Source organism: Callorhinchus milii, unplaced genomic scaffold (genome assembly GCF_018977255.1).
Source record: "Callorhinchus milii isolate IMCB2004 unplaced genomic scaffold, IMCB_Cmil_1.0 Scaffold165, whole genome shotgun sequence".
Lineage (NCBI taxonomy): Eukaryota > Metazoa > Chordata > Chondrichthyes > Chimaeriformes > Callorhinchidae > Callorhinchus > Callorhinchus milii.
Window position 1 is genome coordinate 60,877 of NW_024704906.1, and position 22,626 is coordinate 83,502.

The following is a 22,626-nucleotide window of genomic DNA, read 5'->3' on the forward strand; positions in this document are numbered from 1 at the left end:
TCTGTTTCCGTCACGATTCTGTGAAATCATTGTTCGCTGCCCCTGGTTTATAATGGCGTCTATCACAGGTCCACTCCGCACTCCCACCCTCATAATGGAACCCCCACCCACACACACATCATCATTCATGTTCCAACCGCTCAGTGATACAAATTTCCATCATTCTTCACTCTCTCCCCCACTTGCTCCCAAATCTTCTATTCCCCGTCGCCTCATCCCTTATATTCCTCATCCAATTTACCTTCTCGTTCTCCCTACCACACCCTCTATTTTTCTCACAAACTCACTCCGACTTCCTCCCAAAAGCTCACTCCCCCCCCATAAATTTCATTGGCTTCTCCCTCATGTGCATCTCGGGCTTCCTCTTGAAAGTGTCTATACTGTCCTGGGACCCTAAACTCTAAAGCGCATTGAGACACCATCCGGTGTGTAGGGCGCTATATAAATACAAGATGTTGTTGTTTTTGTTGAATTTAATCCCGCTTTAGGCCATAATTACCACCATCTCACTCCCCTGTGTTACGTCTGCTTCTAAATGTTCCGTTTCAGCCCCTGCATGTGATCTTACCCTGTAGTTTAAAACACGTCTGAATGTCACATGAGAGTTTCAGACTGAATTCCCGGTATTCCGTCCTTTGCTGTAGCTGTGTATTACCGCAATCGACGGCCACACTGCGCCCCATGGCCATCACGGTCCCAGCCATTGCTGCTTCTCCTTCTGTGTAAAGAAACACTTGACGGGGTCTGTCCTGAACCTGCCACTAAAATTCTTCCCATGAGGCCACAGCCAGACGGGGAATGAAGCAAATGGTCACTCTTATCTGACATCAACCGCTTCCGTGTCAAAGAGAGAGTGATTGTGAGATTATCTTTATTGTGTTTTAGTTTCAGGTCCGCTACAGAAACCCATCATATCCCTGACGCCAGATTACCGGATGTTTGTGAGAGGGGAAAGCGCTCAGATCTCTTGTTCTGGGAGTTATCCTGGCAGCAAATTCTCCTTGTACAGAAGTGACAAGTTTATCAAATCACAACCAGTTCCAGAGAATAAGAAAACGGTAACATTTACCCTGTCGGAGATCAGTGCAGGAATTTACTGGTGTAATTATAGTACACACATGGTCGGAAGAGAGTTCATATCCCCAGACAGCGAGCAAGTGAGCATCTCTGTATGGGGTAAGAGCTGAGTAATATTTCAGACCATAACATGTTTCTGTTTCCCTCACGATTCTGTGAAATCATTGTTCGCTGCACCTGGTTAATATTAGCCTCGATCACAGGTCCACTTCCCACTCCCACCCTCATACTTGACTCGCCACCCACACACACACATCTACATTCATGTTCCAACCGCTCAATGATACAAATTTCCATCCATTCTTCACTCTCTCCCCCACTTGCTCCCAAACCTTCTATTCCCCGTCGCCTCATACCTTATATTCCTCATCCCAATTTACCTTCTAGTTCTCCGTCCGACACCCTCTACTTTTCCCACAAACTCACTCCGACTTCCTCCCAAAGGCTCAATCCCCCCATAACTTTCATTGACTTTTCCCTCATGTGCAGCTCTGGCTTCCTCTTGAAAGTGTCTATACTGTCCTGGGATCCTAAACTCTAAAGCGCTCTGAGACGCCGTCTGGCGTGGAGGGCGCTATATAAATCCAAGATGTTGTAGTTTTTGTTGAATTCAATCCAGCTTTAGGCCATAATTACCACCGCCTCACTACCCTGTGTTAAGTCTGCTCCTAAATTTTCCGTTTGATCCCCTGCATGTGAACTTACCCTGTAGTTTAAAACACGTCTGAATGTCATATGAGAGTTTCATACTGAATTCCCGGTATCCCGTCCTTCGCTGTTGCTGTGTATAACCGCAATCCACGGCCACACTGCCCCCCATGGCCATCACGTTCCCAGCCGTTGCTCTCTCTCCTTATGTGTATAGAAACACTTGACGGGGTCTGTCCTGAACTTTCCCCTCAAATCCTTCCCATCAAGCCACATCCAGAAGGAGAAAGAAGCAAATGGTCACTCTTATTCGACATGAACTGTTTTCGTGTCAAAGACAGTGTGGTTGTGAGAATAACTTTATTGTGTTTTAGTTTCAGGTCCGCTAAAGAAACCCATCATATCGCTGACGTCAGGATACCGGGTGTTTGTGAGCGGGGAAAGCGCTCAGATCTCTTGTTCTGGGAATTATCCTGGCAGCAAATTCTCTTTGTACAGAAGTGACAAGTTTATCACATCACAACCAGTTCCAGAGAATAAGAAAACGGCAACATTTACCCTATCGGAGATCAGTCCAGCAACTTACTGGTGTAATTATAGTACACACATGGGCGGAAGAGAGTTCATATCCCCAGACAGCGAGCAAGTGCGCATCTCTGTATGGGGTAAAAGCTGAGTAATATTTCAGATTATAACCTGTTTCTGTTTCCCTCACGATTCTGTGAAATCATTGTTCGCTGCCCCTGGTTTATATTAGCCTCGATCACAGGTCCACTCCCAACTCCCACCCTCACACTCGACCCCCGACCTACAAACATGCATCTTCATTCATGTTCCAACCGCTCAGTGACACAAATTTCCATCCATTCTTCACTCTCTCCCCCACTGGCTCCCAAACCTTCTATTCCCCGTCGCCTCATAAATTATATTCCTCATCCCAATTTACCTTCTAGTTCTCCCCCCCACACCATCTATATTTCCCGCAAATTCACTCCGACTTCCTCCCAAAAGCTCACTCCCCTCCATAACTTTCATTGACTTCTCCCTCATGTGCAGCTCTGGCTTCCTCTTGAAAGTGTTTATCTGGGATCCTAAACTCCAAAGCGCTCTGAGACGTCGTCCGTCGTGGAGTGCGCTATATAAATCCAAGATGTTGTTTTCGTTGAATTCACTCCCGGTTTAGGCCATGGTTACCACCATCTCACTCCCCTCTGTTAAGTTTGCTCCTGAATTTTGCGTTTGATCCCCTGCATGTGATCTTACCCTGTAGTTTAAAACACGTCTGAATGTCACATAAGAGTTTCAGACTGAATTCCCTGTATCCCATCCTTTGCTGTAGCTGTGTATTACCGCAATCCACGGCCAAACTGCCCCCCATGGCCATCACGATCCCAGCCGTTGCTCCCTCTCCTTCTGTGTAACGAAACACTTGACGGGGTCTGTCCTGAACTTGCCCCTAAAATCCTTCCCTTGAAGCCACATCCAGACGGGGAAAGAAGCAAATGGTCACATTTATCTGACATGAACCGTTTCCGTGTCAAAGAGAGTGTGTTTGTGAGATTATTTTTATTGTGTTTTAACTCAGATTCGTTCCACAAAGCCGCCATTTCCCTGAAGCCAGATTCCCGGGTGTTTATGAGAGCGGAAAGCGCTGAGATCTCGTGTTCCGCCACATCCTCACTTTTCTTAATATAATCCTAGTATTATGCATCAAAATGGAGCCCATTCGGCCTGTCGTGCCTCTGCCGGTTCTTCGGAACTAGCTACTCCTTTCAATCCCACGCGCCAGCGCGCTTCCCACAACCTTGGAAACTTGTCGTTCCAAAATAATTATCTTCCTTTACTCGCTTTGTTACACGAGTTTCTTTGCGTTACTCACTTCTTCTCATTCACTCCCTCGCACACACAACCTTCCTCACACTGACTGCCTCACAGAACCTCTATTTCACCCTCCATCCCCCTCCCAGATACCCTTCCACAACCTGATACCCTCCCACAACCTCATTTCCTCCGAACAACTCTTCTAATCCCTTTTCCTCCCTCCCACCCCCTCACACTCTACCATTCCTTCTACTCCTTTCTCTCTCATTGCATCCCACACCCCGTTCTCTTCAAAATCGTCTACTCCCATTTCACACATGTGAAGGTCTCACACGGTCTTGAATGTATCTAGATTATTTGATTCAATCCTAGCTTCAGACAGCCAGATGAACAATCTCAAGCTCCTGCGTGTGAAGTCGATACTCCTCAATTCTCCTTTTGATTCCCTGGTTGTGACCTGATTCTGTTGTTTAAAACATGGATGAAGATCACACGATCTGTTCAGTTTAAATTCGCGTCATCCCGTCAGGTTGGAGCGCGATGTTACACAGTTCCCGGCATCATTGGCCTCCATGGCCACTCCGCTCTCAGCCGTTGCTCCCGTTCCCTCTGTGTAAATTAGCACTTGCTGGAGTCTGTAGTGAAACTGCTCGTCAAACCCACCACTTGCTCCGGTCTCCTGCTCCATGCGGGGAAACAACGAAATGGACACTTTTACTCTCATTTGAACCGTAATCTGTGTTACAGAGCGAGTGTTTGTGAGATTATCTTCACTTTGTTTTAATTCCAGATCCGCTCCAGAAACCGAAAGTTTCCCTGAATCCAGATTTCCAGGAGTTTGCGAGAGGGGACAGCGTTGAGATCTCTTGTTCTGGGAATTATCCCGGCAGCAATTTCTCTTTACACAGAGACGGCGAGCTTCTCGCATCACAACCGGTTCCAGAGAATAACAAAACAGCAACATTCACCTCATCGGAGATCAGTGCAGGAAACTACACCTGTAAATATACTAAAGTAATAGACGGCCGAGAGTTCACATCACCAGAGAGCGAAGCAGCGGGAATCTCTGTGATAGGTAGGAGATGAGAAAATTCTCAAACAATAACCTGTTTGTCTTTTTACCATTAAAACAGCTCCTGTGATAAGCATTCTTTACACGCTCGATCATGTTTCCCTATTATCTTCTGGTGACCCATTTTGACCACTTTCTCCATCCCCACACATTCCACTGCACCACTTCTCCCACTCTTCAGCCCCTCACCCTCCACTCGCCATCCCGCCTCTCTCCCACACTCTCCCCCCCCTCACACGTTCTGCCAACGTTTCAACCCTCTCTCACGTCTACCCCCTCTTCGTTGCCTCTCCCCGCTCTCATCCATCACGCCCCATTCTCTTCCACTCTCTCACTCATCTCCAGAAACCACCCCACTCTGCCTCATTCTCTTCCTCATCTCTGCCACCTCTTTGCATCCTATCTGGCAACACGCTCTCACCATCGGTCTCCCCACACTCTCTTACCACCCTATTCTCCCAGACTCCTTTTCATCTTCCTCCACGTTCTCGCTGTCCACATTACCCACGTTGCTCCTCCTTTTCACCCATTTCCCCTCCAGTCAACCCTCCCACCGCACCCAACACCCTCCTGATTGTGCAGATAGCTTCCTATTGATATGGCCACTGGCAAGCTTTCCCGCCATTTGTCCATCGAGCACCACATTAACTGCCAGGGCTACAGTTTGCAAGGTTAACAGGAGCAGAGTGCGATGCGCTGCAGATGAGCCCGACTGGTATCTGCTGTCATCATCCATGCCCTGGAATACTGCGAACTAACTTGGCTCAGGAACTTGTGTAGAGAACAATCGCCGTGGAATTCATTCTGATATTCCGCTGTCAAACTCATCTCATTGTGTCCTGTTCAGCTGCTGTTACTTACTTCAAAACCCTGCAGTAATTCTCCCTCATTTGAATGTTTTACTATATCTTGAATGTATCCAGCCTAGCTGATTCAATCCTAGCTTCAAACAGCGATTTCCACCATCTTTGCTGAAAAACATGCGAGAGGTTCATACTGAATTCCCGTCCTGCCATCCAAGGCTGAAACTGTCTGTTTCCCCAGCTCCGCCCTCCCTGGCCACGCCACTTGCAGCCGTTGCTCCCCCTCCCTCTGTGTAAAGAAACACTAACTAGATTCTGTCTTGTACCTGCCCCTTAACTCCTCCCCCATGCCTTGACGCCTCTTCCAGACTGAGAAACAAGCAAATGGTCACTTTTACTCTGACCTGTACTGTTTTCATGCCACAGAGCGAGCCTTTGTGAGATTATCTTTAATGTGTTTTCATTCCAGATCCGCTCCAGAAACCCAACATTTCCCTGAAGCCGGATACCCAGGTGTTTGCCAGAGGAGAACGCGCTGAGATTTCGTGCACTGGGAATTATCCTGGTAGCAATTTCACTTTATACAGAAACGGCGAGTTTATCATATCACAAACAGCAACAGAGAATACATACACGGCCACTTTTACCCCATCGGAGATCACAGCAGGAAATTACACGTGCATATATGCTACATATACTGACAGACGACAGTTCACATCACCAGAGAGCGAGAGATTAGGAATACCTGTGCGTGGTAAGGGCTGAGTATAATCTTCCAATATTATCTTTTTGCATTTTGACCATTGACAGCAGCTTCTGTTGTAACCACACTTTGCACCATCGATCATAGTTCCATGTTACCTCCTAGTGTTGGCTAGAGTGTTTGAGATTAGGCGGATGTGTTCCCCCGTGCTAAAGCAGTTTCCAAACCAAACTCCCGAGTGATCCTCACATGGCTGACAGGATGTAAACTCTCCGTCCTTTCCAGTTAGAAAGACGCTATTACTGACCCTCTCTTTCGTCACATTATAATGTGTTTTTATTCTGTGAGACAAGAATTGGTGATCCCAGAAATTTCTGCTAAATGTTGCTGTTATTTAACCAAATACACCACATAGCTTATCATTAATCGCAATGGGGTACACAAACACTTCCTCTCTGGCGAGGACCACCCGCTCAGATTGACTGCAGTAGTAAAGCCAATTGGAAGAATCCCAGCTCCGAGAGACCAATTTTCAGCGCAACTTCTTGCCGACGAGCCAGGCAGGACTGTAGTTTCAATATCAACGCCCTGGAATACTGCAGACCCGCCCGGCTCAGGGAGCCGACTGGATACCACCATCAAATTTGGACTCGATTCCGAACTACCGCTGCTTGACGGGTCACCATTGCTTCATGCAAAGAGACCCTACTAATCTCCCCCTCCCTTGGGTCAGGGGAGGCTTTTCTCTTGAGGACAGAATATGGGAACGAGATCTATTTTCTTTGGAACAGCGAAATGGTTACTTTTCATTGTTCCATCACATCAGGAGGAGACGCAAACTAACTGATGTCATTAAAATGATGAGTTTTTCCACTCAAATTTGCTCTTTAATGTCGACAAATTACTGTTTGTATATTTCCTTCTCCAGTAAACTTGACCTGGCTGCACATTGAAGGACTGGTTGCGGGTGTTGTCACGGCGATAGTGATAACCGTTTTTATCCTGGGATTCTGTGCTAATAAGAGACGTAAGTGGCCCTGAATATCAGTCAATATAGTGTACAAATATTGGGAATAAATTAAGGACAACAACGGAACCAACCACTGCGTATTGTTAAACTTTAGTGTCAACGAGTGCAGATGGGGACCGGAGAACAAGGCTACCGAAACAGTATTCGGTGTTTGTCAACTAATTTATTATTGGGAGAGATTAGACGGTTCTGTGTTAGATTGGTATGCTTTTGTTTATCTTATCACAATATACTGTTTGGTTTTAGCAAGTTGAACCAACGTAGGAGGAGACTATCCGAACAGATCTTGTTCTGTTAAATTTTGTACTAAAATCTTGTCATATTCCACTAGTCAGCAGATAATGTTACACAAAGTAATGAGATATGATAAGATATTACAGAGAATAATAACCAAAAAAAACAATGGTTTACAGTGTTCATTACACTGAATAGTAATAATATTAGAGACGTTTGAAGTGATGGGTCTTGGTGAGTGAGGGTGGTAGCGAGGGGCAAATCTGAAGGAATCTGGAATGCACTTAAAAGGAGATGGCCGGAGTGGCTGAAGTCACGTCTACCGATGGCGTTTGTGGGGCTTGGAGTGTGGATTATTGCCTATCAAGGGCTTTTGACGCTGGATGAAAGCCCGCTTATTATTTTTTTATAACATAAACGTGTACTGATGTATATTTCACACTTATTATACTCTGTACTTGCAGGTAAACAGAAAAGTCAAAGAGAGGAAAGGTCAGTACTTTTCTCCTCTATTCCATGCTCTCTCCTAATCCTTCCAGAGAAAGTGGTGTCCCCACTGCAGCTCTCTGTATTAATACCATTTAGGCTCTCACCCCATCTTGTCTATGCTGATGCTCGCATGCCACTAGAGCACCCCAATTTAATCCCATTCCCAGATCTCTCCGCCGATTATCTGCACTGGTCATCACACCAACACAAATCAGCAAGAATCGGAGGGCAGACCAGATATTGGGAGCAATGAATTCGTCCACTAAACTCGTGCTGCCCTGTAAGACAAATCCCTAACGTGTTGGGTGGTCTTAACTCGATAAGCAGTGGCAGTTTCCCAGACAGAGCTCCCAGGAGCAAGCTCTGGGGTTTTAGCTTGTAGGACCCCGTCAGTTAACGGAATGTACACTTCGAGGTCGCCAAACTCTGACTGTTGCCATCCCATGGCTTGTGCTCATGGTGATCAGTTTTGCAGATTTACTGCTCAATCATTAGAAACTAAGGAAATCCCATGTGTAGGAGGCATGTCTGGAATTCATCGTGTGTTGTGGATACTAACAACAATGTTGATGGATTTCCACGGTCAGACACCTGATTGCCACCCCGAACCCCACCCGCCTAATCCAACACACACACATACTACTTTGTGTCCACGCGTCGTATGACACACAGAAACCTGTTACCAAGCTCCGCCGTTTAATCAACTTTGAGCTCACCTTCTGGCAAATTTCCGTCAGCCTTCCCAACTGTAGCACCAGAGACAGCAAGAGCACAACAGGCGGCCATCGACCCCCCGTGTCTGTGCTGCATCTTCAAGTGTAATTCTGTCAGTGCCGCATCCGCGTCCTTCCCCCAGATGAGAGATAATAGTTGGTGGTTAGCCGGTGACAAGTCCAGTTTGGAGCTCTGTGAATATTATCAGCAAAACAGCAGTGAATTTATCGCTATCTCCTCTCTATTTGTTGTTTTCTCAGGAATGCAACCACAGGAGGCGACCCACAAAACGACGTCACATGTGAGTAATAGTTGTCCTTGGTTTGAGCCCAGAAGGAAAGTAGCTGATGAGAAAGGGTCCTGGTCAGCCGTGTGCCAGTCGCCCACATAGCAAGCGGAAGGATTATTATTTTAGTAGTAGTAGTATAAACTTAGGTCACTTCTGCCTGTTCAAGTGGACATTAAAGATCCCACGGCGTTATTCAAAAANGAGAATTTGTCACTCCCGACCAAAAATCTCTCTCTGGCCAAAAATCCGCCAAAAAAAATATCGCTCACTCACTGTGTGTGTGCATTTGTGGGGATGCTGGGCACGTGCACCTGACGTTTTCCACTCACAAAGTAAACAGCAACTGCTCTACACCATGAATACCATGAACCCTTTGGGACTCTTGAGGTCACCATAAGGTGTTATTTCAAATGAAATAATTATTAACATTTTACTGTTCCTCTAATAATTATGCATGTCCTGATCATTCATACATATTCAATGTTTTCATTGATATCTTCAATAATACTAAGTAGCCGTGAGTTTATTGAATTGTGCTGTTGATAAATCCCGTTTTCGTTTGTTTTAGACGCGACGGTGAGATTTGGTACACGCTCGGTGCCTCCAGCGGTGAGTAGTCACGGAATCATTGACCCTGTATCAGCCCAAATCAACCCTGTATCAGCCTTGCTCAGGCCCCTCTTCAGCTCAGCGTAACACTGAGTCATCCCGGCTCAGCCGTGTCAGCCTGGCTCAGCCCAGCTCAGCCCAGCTCAGACGCAATGTCAGTTTCGCTCAGGCTTTCTACTAACATGGCTCAACTCAGCTGGTGCTCTTCGTCACTCTGGCTCAGCCGACAGCCCTCTCGCATGAGGTAGAAATTCATGGGTTTATCCCCAATGTCAGGGCCTTCGCACTACTGAGAAAGAGGTGGGAGAATCTCCCATTAACCTGGCCGACAAAATGCTTTCGTTCATTTCATATAAATCACAAGAATCCTTGCATTCGCAATACATAATTTTACATGACGGGGCTGTCTTAAAGCGCTTCACAGGATTTACCGCATATAGGAATGATTGTGTATTTACAGGACGTTTCCTTGCACAACTTGGCTGCAGCTTTTCATTTTGGTTATAAAATTCCTATGATTGATTATAATTGTTGTAAACCATTTTGAGCCGTTCTCGCACCGTGAAAAACATATGTTTATTTTTGTGTGTGTCTGTCCGTCTATATGTGTGTCTGTGTCTGTCTGTTTGCCAGTATTTGCGTGTCTTTATGCTTGAGTGTATATATGTGTGTGTATGTGTCTGAATGTGTGTTTATTGTGTTTGTGCGGGTCTGTACGTCTGTTTGTTCTACATAAATTTTAAATTGAAAGAACGTCATTCACCTCAGGGGAAACTTTTTATACAAGATTTTATCATAAATTTAGCTGCTATTAACTTACTAGAGGAAATGTCCGGGATCAATTCCCACTTACAGAAATCCGCGAATGAGTGGGGGGGGGGGGGGGGTTCGGTGGGTAAAGACAATCACATATCGGAGCTGTGAGTCGGCGAGTTCGGGTTGGTTGGGTTGGCGGGAGTCGGATTTCTAACTGATCTTCAGCAGATGTGATGATTGTTTGCCTGTTTGCAGGACGCTGATATCATCTACGCCAATCTGGCATTAGGAAACAGGAATGAGATAAGCCGTCAAGCCCGTGAGAACGATGGTCCTGTCTACGCCACAGTCAGGGTTTAATGCAGAGGCCAGTGGCCATGAGTTGCTTTTGCTCCTCGCCCTATCAACCCATCATCACTTATATTGATATCCAGCTTCAGTCTCACTTCAATGGGGCTCTCATTTCACCTGTCTTTCTGACGCAGATAGAGACTGAGTTAGAGACTGAGATAGAATGAGTGAGGCAGAGACTGAGTAAGGGAGAGATACTGATTCAGAGACTGTATGAGAGAAAGGTAAAGGGAGACGGAGTGAGGGATAGAGAGACTGAATGTGAGGGACGGAGTGAGAGATTCAGAGAAGGACTGAGACAGGGAGAGAACTTCAGTGAGACAAAGTGAACGAGAGTGATCGAATGAGACTGAGTGATTGAATGAGACTGAGGGAGATACTGAGTGAGTGACTGAAAAAGAGAGACCGAGAGAGAGAGAGACTCAGTGAGAGTCAGAGGCTGATGCAAGTATTGTGTGAGAGGGCAGATGGAGAGTGCGTGTGGGAAATAGCGGGAGTGACAGAATGTAATAGAGAGAGAGGGGAAGAGAGTGATTGTGAGAGGCGTATACTTATAGTTTTGATTGAGAAACAAAAGGGGCAGGGTGTGTGGGTTTTGTGAGAGAAGGAGAGAGTGATTGAGAGAGAGCGTCTCACAGAGAAAGAAACAGTTGTGCCACAGAAGGAGAGAGACAGGGGTAGAAGTGGGAGATTGAGATCGGGAAGAGTGAGAGTGTGACTGAGAGATAGATTGTGGTGGAGAGCGAGGGAAAGAAACATGGAGGAAAAGAGTGTGAAAGCGGCGAGAGAGTGTGTGAGTGGCGATGGGGTGGTAAAGAGAGTGAGTGAGAGAAAGTAACCGAGAGACGCCGAAAGATGAGAAAAGAGTATGAAAGGACAGAGAGAGGGAGAAAGACGAGGAAAGTGTATGAAAGTAGAGAGTGATCGTGCATAGCTGCAGCTTTGTTAGATGTTGATGTAAGGGCCTGTGTTATTTAATCAGAATGAATTGATGGGAAGTAAAGCACAAGCGATTCCTATATCAAAGGCACAATATTGATGCGATTAACCAATTGCAGTGAACTTCACTAACCCGTAGTAAGTTTTAATTTGATTTGATGAAATGTACCATTTTGATGATGCATAAGCTTGCTAATCCTTTATTAAATTTTACAACTTCAAAGGAAATTTGTATCAGTTCCTACATGAACGCAGGATCAACTATTAAATAATGTCTTACCATTGGCAAAAAACAGCCTGAAAAAAGCTCTCAGCCTGAGAACGTGCGAATCACACAGACCATCCTGATGTCAAACAAAGGTAGAATGAAAACAGAAGCTCTTCACACCTCCTCACTATACCTACACTGAGTTCAGTCACAGCTGGTCACCGTGGTGTTAGTGTTGAGCTGGTCACCATGGTGTTAGTGCTGAGCTGGACACCATGGTGTTAGTGCTGAGCTGGTCATCATGGTGTCAGTGCGGAGTTGAGGATAGTGAGAGCAACTATCGCTTCTCTCGCTCAGTGACTGCAGCCACTCGGACTCCATTGCTCGCGATTACAGCCACGTCGCTCAGTCAAATCGTACAGCAAAAAGGCCGCACAACAACAACAACTTGGAACTTTCTAGCACACCTCAAGCAAGATAGTGACCCTGAGAGTTGGGGTCAGGGGCAGACGAGGGCTGTTCCTTAATACATGCCTGTTATTTTCAGCGTAAAACAAAGCGGTTACGAACGCCAGCACTGAAATTCAGTGGCAGAAGTGATAATGCTCACTCATGCTACCAATGGCATTGCAAATTGTCACCTCCTGCTGAATATCTTCTCACATTTCCGCCGCTATTCACCCCTTCCTCCACACCTTCGAACCTGTACACCACATTCCTCTCAAATCTATCATGTCCAACATGAACCCAAACAACTGCTCCCTTGAGGACGTCAGTTCCGGATACCCTCAAGGCGGCTCGCCAACAGGTAACCCTGACAAATGAGCTCTTTGCAAATCCAAAACCATTAAGTGGGAAAATGCCCCTGTGGATTGGGCAGCTGAAGTCTTCAGCAAACAAATTGTTTTTACATTGTCGCGTTCCCTCGACAAAAGAGGAGGTCTTTTGTTTACCTCGGGCTAGCCGGTTATTACTGATAATCCCTCCAAAACAAAAACGGTAATAAATTGGGCACTTCAATCCACGAATGTTTGTGGGACACTGCTGTGTGCAATTGGCTGCCGCGTTTCGATCACAAATTTACGGTAATTCACTTCACAGTCTGTTCTGTGAAGCGCAATGAGTGTCGAGAAGACGTTAAAAGCGCTATAACAAATGCAACGATTTTTATTAATCCTAAACATTTAAAATCAATATTTCCGAGACGGATGATCCCTACGCTACCCGGTCTAACAAAGAAATCAACCGTCAATCAGAATTCATGTGAACTACTCTGATGGGTGTCAGGCAACGCTGATGCCCTAGAATCAACTGTGTGCAATATGCATATCCTTGACGTATAAGCCGAACTTATTTTTGGAAATTTACGTTTCGGGACCGGTATGGGTGCCGTGCTCTGTCAAACATTCGATGGTTGGAGCCTCCCATCTTTTACCTCATTGGGAAACTCTACCCTTGGAAGATAATTAGCTGTTCTTTCAGTGACCCTGCACAGGGACAGGAACAGGCAGCCCGAGCTGAATTACCTCCTTCTGTGCTGTAACATTCTACGATTCTCTAATTCTGTTGCCAGTTTAGTCCCAAAGAGTCTCACTTACCCCACACCCAAATACGTTATTCTCGGATTGGTTAAACTGGACGCTGTGAATGCTTTTTAGACAGTGGTCTCAATAGCAAGCCCAGTGGATTTAGTTGGTTATAATCCAGCAGTAACTCAGTGCACAGTCTTGCCAATTTTCATCTTTTCTCTCTGTAATTGGTTAAACGGGATGCATCCTTCCAGGGAGAAGGTGCGCAATCCATTCCACTAAATAATAATAATAATAATATTATTTCCACTAAATGGAAATTCCCATGTTTAGGTGGCTTGCATAGAAAAATAAGCGTTTAGTTTGTATACTATTAATCGTCATGAGCTCCAACATGGCAGACAGCTGAGCGCAATGAAAATTAGTGAGACTTGAATACAGTTCAGATCACGACAATATAAGTGGCTGTTCTGTTCACTGGTAGTGTGCCTCGAGTGCTGAGTTTGGCATTTTGTATGTGTGGTCAGAGCTGCGGGTAGCTCTGTGTGTGTGGTGTGCCTGTGTTTGTGTGTTAGAGAGAGAGAAAAAGAGAGGGTTTGGACTTGTCATGTGCACCCAGTGCCCCTGGTGAGAAGTGGGTGTTTGAGAGGTTATAGTGGTCACCCAATGCTGACAGTGGAGCTGAAATTGTGTATTTTTGAGTGCTTGTAATGTGCTCGCAGTGCTGAGGATGGAACTGCGGCAGTGTGTGAGAGAGCCCGAAGTGTCCCCCAGTGATGAGGGTGACGCTGTGTGTATGTGAGTGTGTGTGTGTGTGTGTGAGAGAGAGAGAGTCTGTGTGTGTGTGAAAAAGAGAGAGGTTGAGACTGTATGGCCCCAGTTCTGAGTTCGAGCTGTTGGTGTGAGACGCTCTAATGTGCCCCCAATTCTGAGGGTGGCGCTGTGGGTGCGCGTGTGAGAGGCTGTGATGTGCCTCCAGTCGTCAATATGTCGCTGTGTGTTCGGTGAGCAAAGCTGTAATGTGAGACAAGCAGAGGAGAGCAGAGGGACTGATCCCAGTGTTAGAGACAGAGCAGAGCAGTGAGACTGATCCCAAACTTAGAGGTCAAATTGTTCACAAAATATATAGTGAATATGTTGAGTTACACTGTTTTGTTTAATCAGATATTCTGTTTATTATTATTGTTACGTTGCCGATTTCCTTATTCGAATGAGTACAAGCCATAAAACCAGCAGCCTCGAGTGGGAACATCAGTGTTTTTGTGAAGTATTGATTTACATTTCGATGTTCACTTTATTTTAAAGTGCTCTCACACTGAAGAGTCCATGTATGGGAACGGTGATTTGTCCCCAGCTTTTGTTTTGGGTTATAAAATGAATTATTTTTAAATAATAACATTATTAATATTATTTCGTATAATTTCAGATGAGCTTCATAACGGTAAGGTTTTCATAATTTTTTTTACCGGTTTATCTTGCGAGAATTATACCCGGTTCTTAGTCAATTGGCGAATGTATTTTCTGGGATAATAATCCCTTGAATAACAATAATAATCATAATAAATAAATAAAAATAAAGATTGGCCACTTCAATCCACGACTGGTTGTGGCACATTAACATGTGCAACTCGCTGTTGCTTTTTGCCAACGAAGCATGCGGTAAATTTACTATCCTATTCTGTGAAGCGCTTTTAGATAATATGAAGACGTGATGAAGTACTTTATCAAACGCAAGGATTATTGTTATTATTGCCAGCACTGCTGCTAATGTGACATAATGGGCAGCAAGTAAAATTGTGGCCCGTACGGTGATTGAAATTTAGGAGTTATTAGCACCACGCTCTAAACTATTGAGCTCAGCGGCCTGACTTGCTGAGTGAATCACAGGAATCTCTGCTTACCGATATACACCATACAACGTTGTGAGTGTCATCAATTCATCTATTTTACGCACAACTTAGTGTTAGGCTATTCAAGTACTTCAGAGGCATCAACTCACTTCACAGTATATTCTGTAAAGTGTTTTGGGAAGTCTAAAAGACGTAAAAAGCGCTACATCAAATGCAAGGATTATTATTATTATTTCTATTATTATTTTATTCTCCCGGACAACCACGTACTAAGAAAAATCTTTATTCTCAGCAGCTCAGTTCAAGTGTGGTAACAAAGCGCAAGTGACAGGGAAGTTTGAATTATTTTATTCTCAAAACAATTCCAGAAATTCAATAAGCTGATTGTGGTTATTTTTTTGTGTCATTAATACAGAAAAATATTACCGGTAATTTTCTTTTGAGTAAAACAGGGATCACTTGCCTACAAAATTTACAGTGTATTCACGTTGATCTATATTCGGTGAAGCGTTTTGTATCGTCTCTAAGACGTTATATGTGGCTAAATCAAATGCAAGGATTACTGCTATTTTCGTTGTGAAGCGCAGACATGTTTGGAGGTAATATATGCTTGTTTTTTGTTCACGAGCAATTTTCCGGATCCAATTGGAAAAAAACTTGCTTCCCTGACCGGGAATCGAACCCGGGCCGCGGCGGTGAGAGCGCCGAATCCTAACCACTAGACTACCAGGGAACATACTGGAGATAATCCTCGCAAATAACACATGTTGCATTCTTGTCGAGGAGACGTCTGAAAGAGATTTCAGACATCTGTGAAACGCCCGTAGGGAATGCGAGTGCTAAATGTATCTAAAAGCCCTTCGTGGCATCTCATAAGAAATTGAATTCGTTGGTAAACATTGAAACGCGTTTTTTTAATATCAATTATAGAGATGAGAAGAAGGGTAAAGATTAAATTATTGAGAGTAGGAAATGTAATTCTTGGAGAGAAGCACTGTTAAGCAATAACACTTGAGGCACCAAGCGTAACTGAGCGTTCCTCTTCCAGTTGTTGAACTTTTAATTGCCAGAGGTGACTCCTTGACAATAAGATAAATGGAGTATCTCCGCCTGCTCAATTCGACTGGAAAGACGCCATGTCACTATTTAAAAAGAGAAAAGAGTTACTTCCTCGTATCCTTGCCAAGATTCTCCAAACAAAGTTAATCAATCACTTCATGGATATTGGAGCAAATCGTCACCCATTTTCTTAAGGATTACCTCCTCAGAACACTTTGCAGTGACAATAACTATATTTGCATTTGATGCAGCCGCTAATCTCGTCTTCGAGACGTCTCACTGAATAAAACGGAGTGCACGTCAACTTTATTTAGTGCAGATAAGGATTTTAATGGACAAGATGCTCAAGCCAATTAAGCACAGCAGTATCCAACAAGCAGTGATTATTTATTCGAAAGGAATTATTATCCCTGGAAAAGTGATCACCGATCAACAAACAACCACTTTCCTAATTACTGAACAGGTACATCGAGTAAGAAACTTACCCAACGTTTTGTCCTGCTGGGATCGAACCAAGGTATCTCACAAGCGAGGCGACTGCTCCAACCACTGAGCTACAGAGCTACGCAGTATTAACAACAACATGACATCTTTGTAGCATCTTTCGATTCAGGAGGACAGTCAGAGATCCGCAAATGAGCTGTTAGTTGCGATTACCCTGAATAACTGGAAGGATTTTAATTCTTTCTCCAGAAGTAAATGGCGAGTGCTCAACTGCGCAAATTGGCTGCTCTGTATGAAGCCTGAAATACGCATTCCGCGTAAATAGGATTTCTTGTAAGTTCGTGGTATTCAAACAATTATTTACGTACACGCATTTCTTCAAAATTGCTCTTTTGGTAATTGTCTTAAATTTTCTCAGAGAAACATTCGTGAAATGCCTCAAATAGGCTGATTTGCGTGGCCAAACCACCGTTTTGCCAGAGTAAATGTTGAAGTCAAATTGGAAAGTCTGTCACGATTAATTAGTTCAGATTTTGATTTACTATTGATTTTCGTGACTGAGGATGTTATTGACAAACGTGCAGCCAAAACGGTGGACGACAACAATAACTACAAATGTAACTTGCGTTTCTACATCGTCCCTCTCGCAAGACATTGCACTGGAGGCATATCAGTTACTAAACTGATACCCAGAGTTTAGCCCTGTATTTCAATGGTCAGTGGTTAGAAGTGGGTTCCATTCTAATTAATTAAATTCTTATGGATTTCAATTCTTATGGATTTCCATAAGGCGAAACGCGGCTCCTCCCCACATTACTCATGTCCCATAAATGGTAAATTACTGTGATCTGGATTATTCTGCAATCTGTCTGTTACTATACACTTTTATGTTATTCACCATTTCTCAACAACATCCGCAACGGCACACATCACCCACCCTAAACCAAACACCCTCCCACGCCCCTATAACCTATCCACCCACTCTCTCCCTCAGTGCTCCCCTCCCTCTGTCTCCACTCCATTTCTCTTTCCCTCTCTCTCAACCCTGGGCTGCTATCACTGCACTTAGTGACCCCAGCTCCTGCTAAATAGTGACCCCCGACTCCTGTTACACAATGACCCGTGGTTAGTGGAGATAAATAGGGGAGTGAGCCGTTCAGCGAGAGAATGAGCGAAAGAAAGAGCCTGTGTGTGAAAGCGTGTGAGTGGTCAGAGAGAGACAGTGGGATTGTTTGGCAGTAAGAGGGGAAAGGGAATGATATTACTGTGAGAGTCAAGACAAGCAGTGATTTTAACAGCGTGTGTGTGTTTGTGTGGGTGTGTGTGAAGGAGTGAGAGAGTAGTTTGCAATGACAGAGGAATAATGTGTGGGAGAATGTGTGTAAGGAAGCGAAAGTGAAGTAGACAGAGAACAGTGGAAACAGACTGGGAGGAAGGAAAAGAAACAGAGAGCATGTGTTTGAGAGGTCGTGTGACTGAATGCTTCAGAGAATGTATGACAGGCAGTGTTGGGCAGGGGTTTGAGGCATTAATTGAGAGAGTGGGGGAGGCGAAAGAGGAGAGAGCGTTAGAGCTGCGGTGATATAGAGCGACAGTGATTTGAGAGACGCAGTGCGTGTGATTGTGTTGAGAAAGGGGGAGTGCGAAATAAAATGTGTGTGAGGTAAAGAAAGAATATGTGTGACAGAGAGAGAAAGTGTATGTGGAACAGAAAGTAGAGTGAGTGATTAAGATAGCGTGAGGGGAGACTGAGTGTGTGTGAGAGTGATGTGTGTGAAAGGAGGAGTGGGATTGTGTGCATGAGAGATAAAGAGTGTGTGTGAGAGAGCGGAGTGAGAGAAAGGGGAGAGATGTTGACAAAGACAGACTCAGAGGAAAGGATATCAACAAATAGTGTGAGACAGAGAGTGATACAGTGTGTGGAAGTCGAGAGAGACTGTGCGGTAGAGTGGCAATTCGGAGTATGAGAAAGATTGAGAGAGTGGGATAAAGTGGGTGCGAGCGAATGGAGAAGATGTGGGAGAGAGAAATATTTATTTGGTCAGCTGAACGGTGAGATGGGGGCAGGTGAGGTGGGGGCGTGGTGGGGATGGGGTTTTTGGGGCATTCACATTTTTGTCAAACGAGTGCCTTTCACTTGAGGAAACCTATCACCATGCTTCAGAGTAGCCAAACCTGATAATTCCATGTATCCCACTTACACGTGGAAATCCCAGAAATAAATTGTTGGAATGGAAAATGCACACTCTTTCTGGAATGTTCGTTTTGGGACATCCTCTTGACGTCATACAATGTAATTTATCTCTTGTTTTGTTGTGATTGGCCATTGGTGTGCGCAAATTGCCTGCCGGGTTCTCTCGCAAGAGGCAGTCAGGTCATGTTACAATATATGATGTAACACGCAACAGCTTAACCACGAGTCAGACATCATTATTCTTTGAAGCTCAGGTAAACACATCAGATGAAATCAGAAACAAAACAGTTGTATATCGGCTTTTTAGGTTAGTGTGTTTTGGGCAGCCAATTAAGCTATATGAAAGGTTCCACCGAGATTTGACCTCGGATCGCTGGATTCAGAGTCCAGAGTGCTCACCATTACACCATGGAACCTGTGGCCCAAAACAAATTATCGTATTGATTTGAAGACTCAATAGTGTAGAAATAACAAATTGTGCACCTGTGATTTAAACGGCAATGCACAAGTGGGTCACAAGTATGAATCTTACCACAACCCTTTGCTGCAAACCGTTTACAGTTAATTTGGGGACTTTCAAGTTGGCAGTACGTCTTGAATGGATTTATCACAGATGTCTGGGAGCTGAAAAAGTAATCCTTCAGGCGGGTTTTGAAAACAGCGAAGGGTTTCGGGATCAAGCATACCATAAAATTATAAAGCAGAAAAGGAGGCCATTCGTCCCATTTTGTCTGGGCCGCAACTTTGTAAATCAATCACATTCCCACCCTCTTTCCCCATAGATCTGCAAACTTGACCTTTATAAACATTATCTACTTCGCTCTTAAAAGTTGTTATCCAATCGGCTTCCACCAGCAATTCGGGCAATGGATTCCCTATCCGGAGAACTAGTTGCCTGAGACTAAACACACCTCATCTCCCCTCTGTTCCTTGTAACAACTATTTTGAAATCGCTGTCCTCTGGTTACCGACCCACGCGCTTGTGGAAATTTATTTTCCTTCTTCACCCTATCGAATCCCCTCATATTTTTGATAAATTCTAATAAGACTCATCCTAACCTTCTCTTCTCCAAGGAGAATAATCCTAGCTTCTCTAGGCTCTCCTTATAACAGAAGTTCCTCATACCTGTTACCTTCCCGATGTGACCAAGGTCATAAGATTCGTTTCGATGAAGACGACCGTTTTGTCCCATCGGATCTCATCCATTCGGAACACGCAGCCCACCGTCACCTATCGGTGCACAAAATGCGTTTTATTTATTCTGGTTTTCTGGGCTACATCATCTTTCTGGTTCCTATACGAGCCTCTGATTGGCCTGTGCATAGTGAAACACTTGCTGGAATGTGTTCTGAACATATCTCATCTTGCTTTACTGTCTTGCCACATCCGAAATTACGGAGCTAATTATACCTTTCAATGCAATTTAACATTTGACATAACACTCTGAAGCCCCCTTTGAGATGTCGTTTTCTCCAAATGCAGAAGAGGCACAGATTGTCTAATAATTGCTGATCACTCATTCTGCCAACATTGTGGCCCGTTGCTGTCCTCTCCACGAGCTGAGGGGCTTGCAGCCAAACTGAGTCCGGTGACCAGAACTGCAAGCAGTTTTCTCGATGTCTTCTGACCAGTTCGCTATAAATCGAGCGTGGGAGGAGAGTATCAGCGAAGTATTGGCCAACCAACTGATATGATTTTGACCATGATGCTGGGATCTCTGTTGCTGTCTGTGCTTTGTTTTGTCGGCCGTTGTAGACGCGACAGGCAGCAGTAGAGTTTGCTGGAGAGAGCCGATGAGAGGTAACACGAAAGGTGGGGAAGTGGATAAGCGAAACCAGGTTTACTACTGGGGTGTGTGCCATCTTATCATTGCGGTGAAAATCTGGGATGAGGCCAGTAGTGCAGCCCTGTTACACAACCGACAGTGCGTAAAATTACGCCACCACGTGTCCCGACGGAGGATTCCCAGGAGAGAGGCTGTGGGAGAGCCAGGAGTGAGGGGAGATGCCATTGAGATAAGAGATCTCAGCGGAAATATTGCAGGACAGTGAACAGTAATGTGTTTATATTTGGTATAGGGTGTCAGCTAGGATAAGGGCGTCCAAAACTGTCAAGCCGTGATGAGGAATGGGGGAATCAGAGGATAGGAGGTGAGTGGTCATTCCGTTGAAATTGAGGTGACGGCAGAAACCAAATTACTAGATAAAGTGTTGCATTCATCTGGCTGTTGAATGAGACGAAACGATGTGACAACGGCACCGTAGCTTTGGGGACAAAGCGCCTGTCTTGTAAACAGGAGATCCTGGGTTCAAATCCCAGCGGTGCCTTCCTGAATTCCCGCACATCATCAATTTTGTTTATTTTTGCCATGATTGTCACAGCATGAAGTACATTGCAATTCTAGTCGTTACAGATTAAACAACAGGTTTAGTTTATCTCGGAAATACTGCAATCCATTGCTGTCAATTCATGAAAATTCTTTCTTCGACTGTTTTAGTTCCTTGTAAAAATCTACATTGATATCGGAGACACGACAGTTGTCATTTGTGTCCTGTCGGAGAATCTATCTGTCTCTGCAGTACAGTTGGCCGGTTGTTAGTTTAACTACCATTTATTTTTCAGGCTCCGGTTTGTTTTCAATTGGGTTTTAGAGACTCTTAACACTGTAAATCAGTTTGATACATTCACGTGAGCTACATGAATATAAAAATGTTGTTATCATAACCCATTTGCAGAAGTTGCCTATTCGATTATGCATAAGGGCATATGGCTGTTTTTATAGCTGAGAAACAATCGGCCAGCATAGAGCTTGTGGTGAGTAAAGACTTGGAACAATCTTTGAGACAATATCATCTGGTAAAGGAAGTAAATGGTCAAGAGGATTTCACTTTAATCTTTACATTTATTGACAGAACAATATTATATGTTTTTTATATTTAATAATAACATTATTGTTTTATTATTATTGACAGGACTGTTATGCTCCTACACTAGTATCACTGAGCATTGTTCAGGTGGCGGAGGGGATGTAGCTATGTGGTAGTTCCTTTAAATGCTCAAGAAAATCTTTCATAAAAATCCAAGGATTCCTCCTCAGTTGGCACATTTTTGCCAAAAAATTGTTCTGTGACTGCGTTTATATTTTTACTTCAAAAAGTTGGGACTCGAGAATACATTTTCCCTCTGAATTTCAAAAGTGAAAAAAAATCTACAATTAACAAAAGAAATTTGTGACCATAAGTGGGAGCTAAACCGCGACAGTGGCGTTATTAGCACCACATAACAGCAACACTGGTGGTGTAAACGCTCTGAGATGCCGTCCGGCGTGGAGGGCGCTGTATGAATCCAAGTTGTTGTTGTTGTAAGCAACACCCTCCAGCTACTTTTTCGTGCAGCAGCACGTATTCAAAGAGAACAAAATTATTACTTTACAATATGCATTTATCATAAGAAAAACATTTGTGCCAAAAGACCACGGCAGGAATCGAACCTGCAATCTTCTGATCGCCTTCAAGTTCACCGAAGTCAGACGCCTTATCCATTAGGCCACGTGGTCCACGTTATGCTCAGAAATGACAGTACTAACTGAAATACTACTTCCAGTTATGGTGTTTAATTTTATTTCGTCATCTCTTTTTCTACTACGGTCAAGAAAGGCGGAAATCTAGAAGGAACCATGAGCATTTTGAATTCGCAATTTCGATATCGTCGCCTCCATTTCTCTTTCACATTTAATAATTTGCAATTATATCGCTCAAGCCACGTAGGTCTCTGTTAAATCAGGGATGTGTAAGAAGCTATATTCA

At 44.3% G+C, this 22,626-nt stretch overlaps 1 protein-coding gene, 1 long non-coding RNA gene and 4 other non-coding genes across 6 annotated transcripts; 3 read left to right on the top strand and 3 right to left on the bottom strand.

The window, feature by feature from the left end:
• The first annotated feature begins 2,316 nt into the window (after positions 1 to 2,316).
• Positions 2,317 to 8,916, top strand: LOC103172854 (hemicentin-2-like). Its single transcript, XM_042345939.1, has 6 exons — positions 2,317 to 2,390; positions 4,337 to 4,621; positions 5,891 to 6,175; positions 7,053 to 7,151; positions 7,853 to 7,880; positions 8,852 to 8,916. The coding sequence occupies exons 1-6, from the start codon at positions 2,333 to 2,335 to the stop codon at positions 8,898 to 8,900; spliced, it is 804 nt and encodes a 267-aa protein (XP_042201873.1). The 5' UTR covers positions 2,317 to 2,332; the 3' UTR covers positions 8,901 to 8,916.
• A 531-nt stretch (positions 8,917 to 9,447) lies between these two features.
• Positions 9,448 to 11,763, top strand: LOC121851849. Its single transcript, XR_006085993.1, has 2 exons — positions 9,448 to 9,489; positions 10,501 to 11,763. It is a non-coding gene; the product is annotated as an uncharacterized LOC121851849 (long non-coding RNA).
• A 4,020-nt stretch (positions 11,764 to 15,783) lies between these two features.
• Positions 15,784 to 15,855, bottom strand: trnae-cuc. The gene has a single exon. It is a non-coding gene; the product is annotated as a tRNA-Glu (tRNA).
• Positions 15,856 to 19,163: 3,308 nt separating this feature from the next.
• trnaq-cug lies at positions 19,164 to 19,235 on the bottom strand. The gene has a single exon. It is a non-coding gene; the product is annotated as a tRNA-Gln (tRNA).
• Positions 19,236 to 21,074: 1,839 nt separating this feature from the next.
• On the top strand, positions 21,075 to 21,147 carry trnat-ugu. The gene has a single exon. It is a non-coding gene; the product is annotated as a tRNA-Thr (tRNA).
• A 1,142-nt stretch (positions 21,148 to 22,289) lies between these two features.
• On the bottom strand, positions 22,290 to 22,376 carry trnar-ucg. Its single transcript is given in 2 exon segments — positions 22,290 to 22,325; positions 22,340 to 22,376. It is a non-coding gene; the product is annotated as a tRNA-Arg (tRNA).
• Positions 22,377 to 22,626: the final 250 nt, after the last annotated feature.

Bases quoted from the DNA above. Each gene is read 5' to 3' on its own strand.
- LOC103172854 (XM_042345939.1), top strand. From the start codon at position 2,333: ATGGGCGGAAGAGAGTTCATATCCCCAGACAGCGAGCAAGTGCGCATC. The intron at 4,622-5,890 runs GTAGGAGATGAG...TTTTCATTCCAG, and splicing joins AGCGGGAATCTCTGTGATAG to ATCCGCTCCAGAAACCCAAC. The intron at 7,152-7,852 runs GTAAGTGGCCCT...CTGTACTTGCAG, and splicing joins ATTCTGTGCTAATAAGAGAC to GTAAACAGAAAAGTCAAAGA.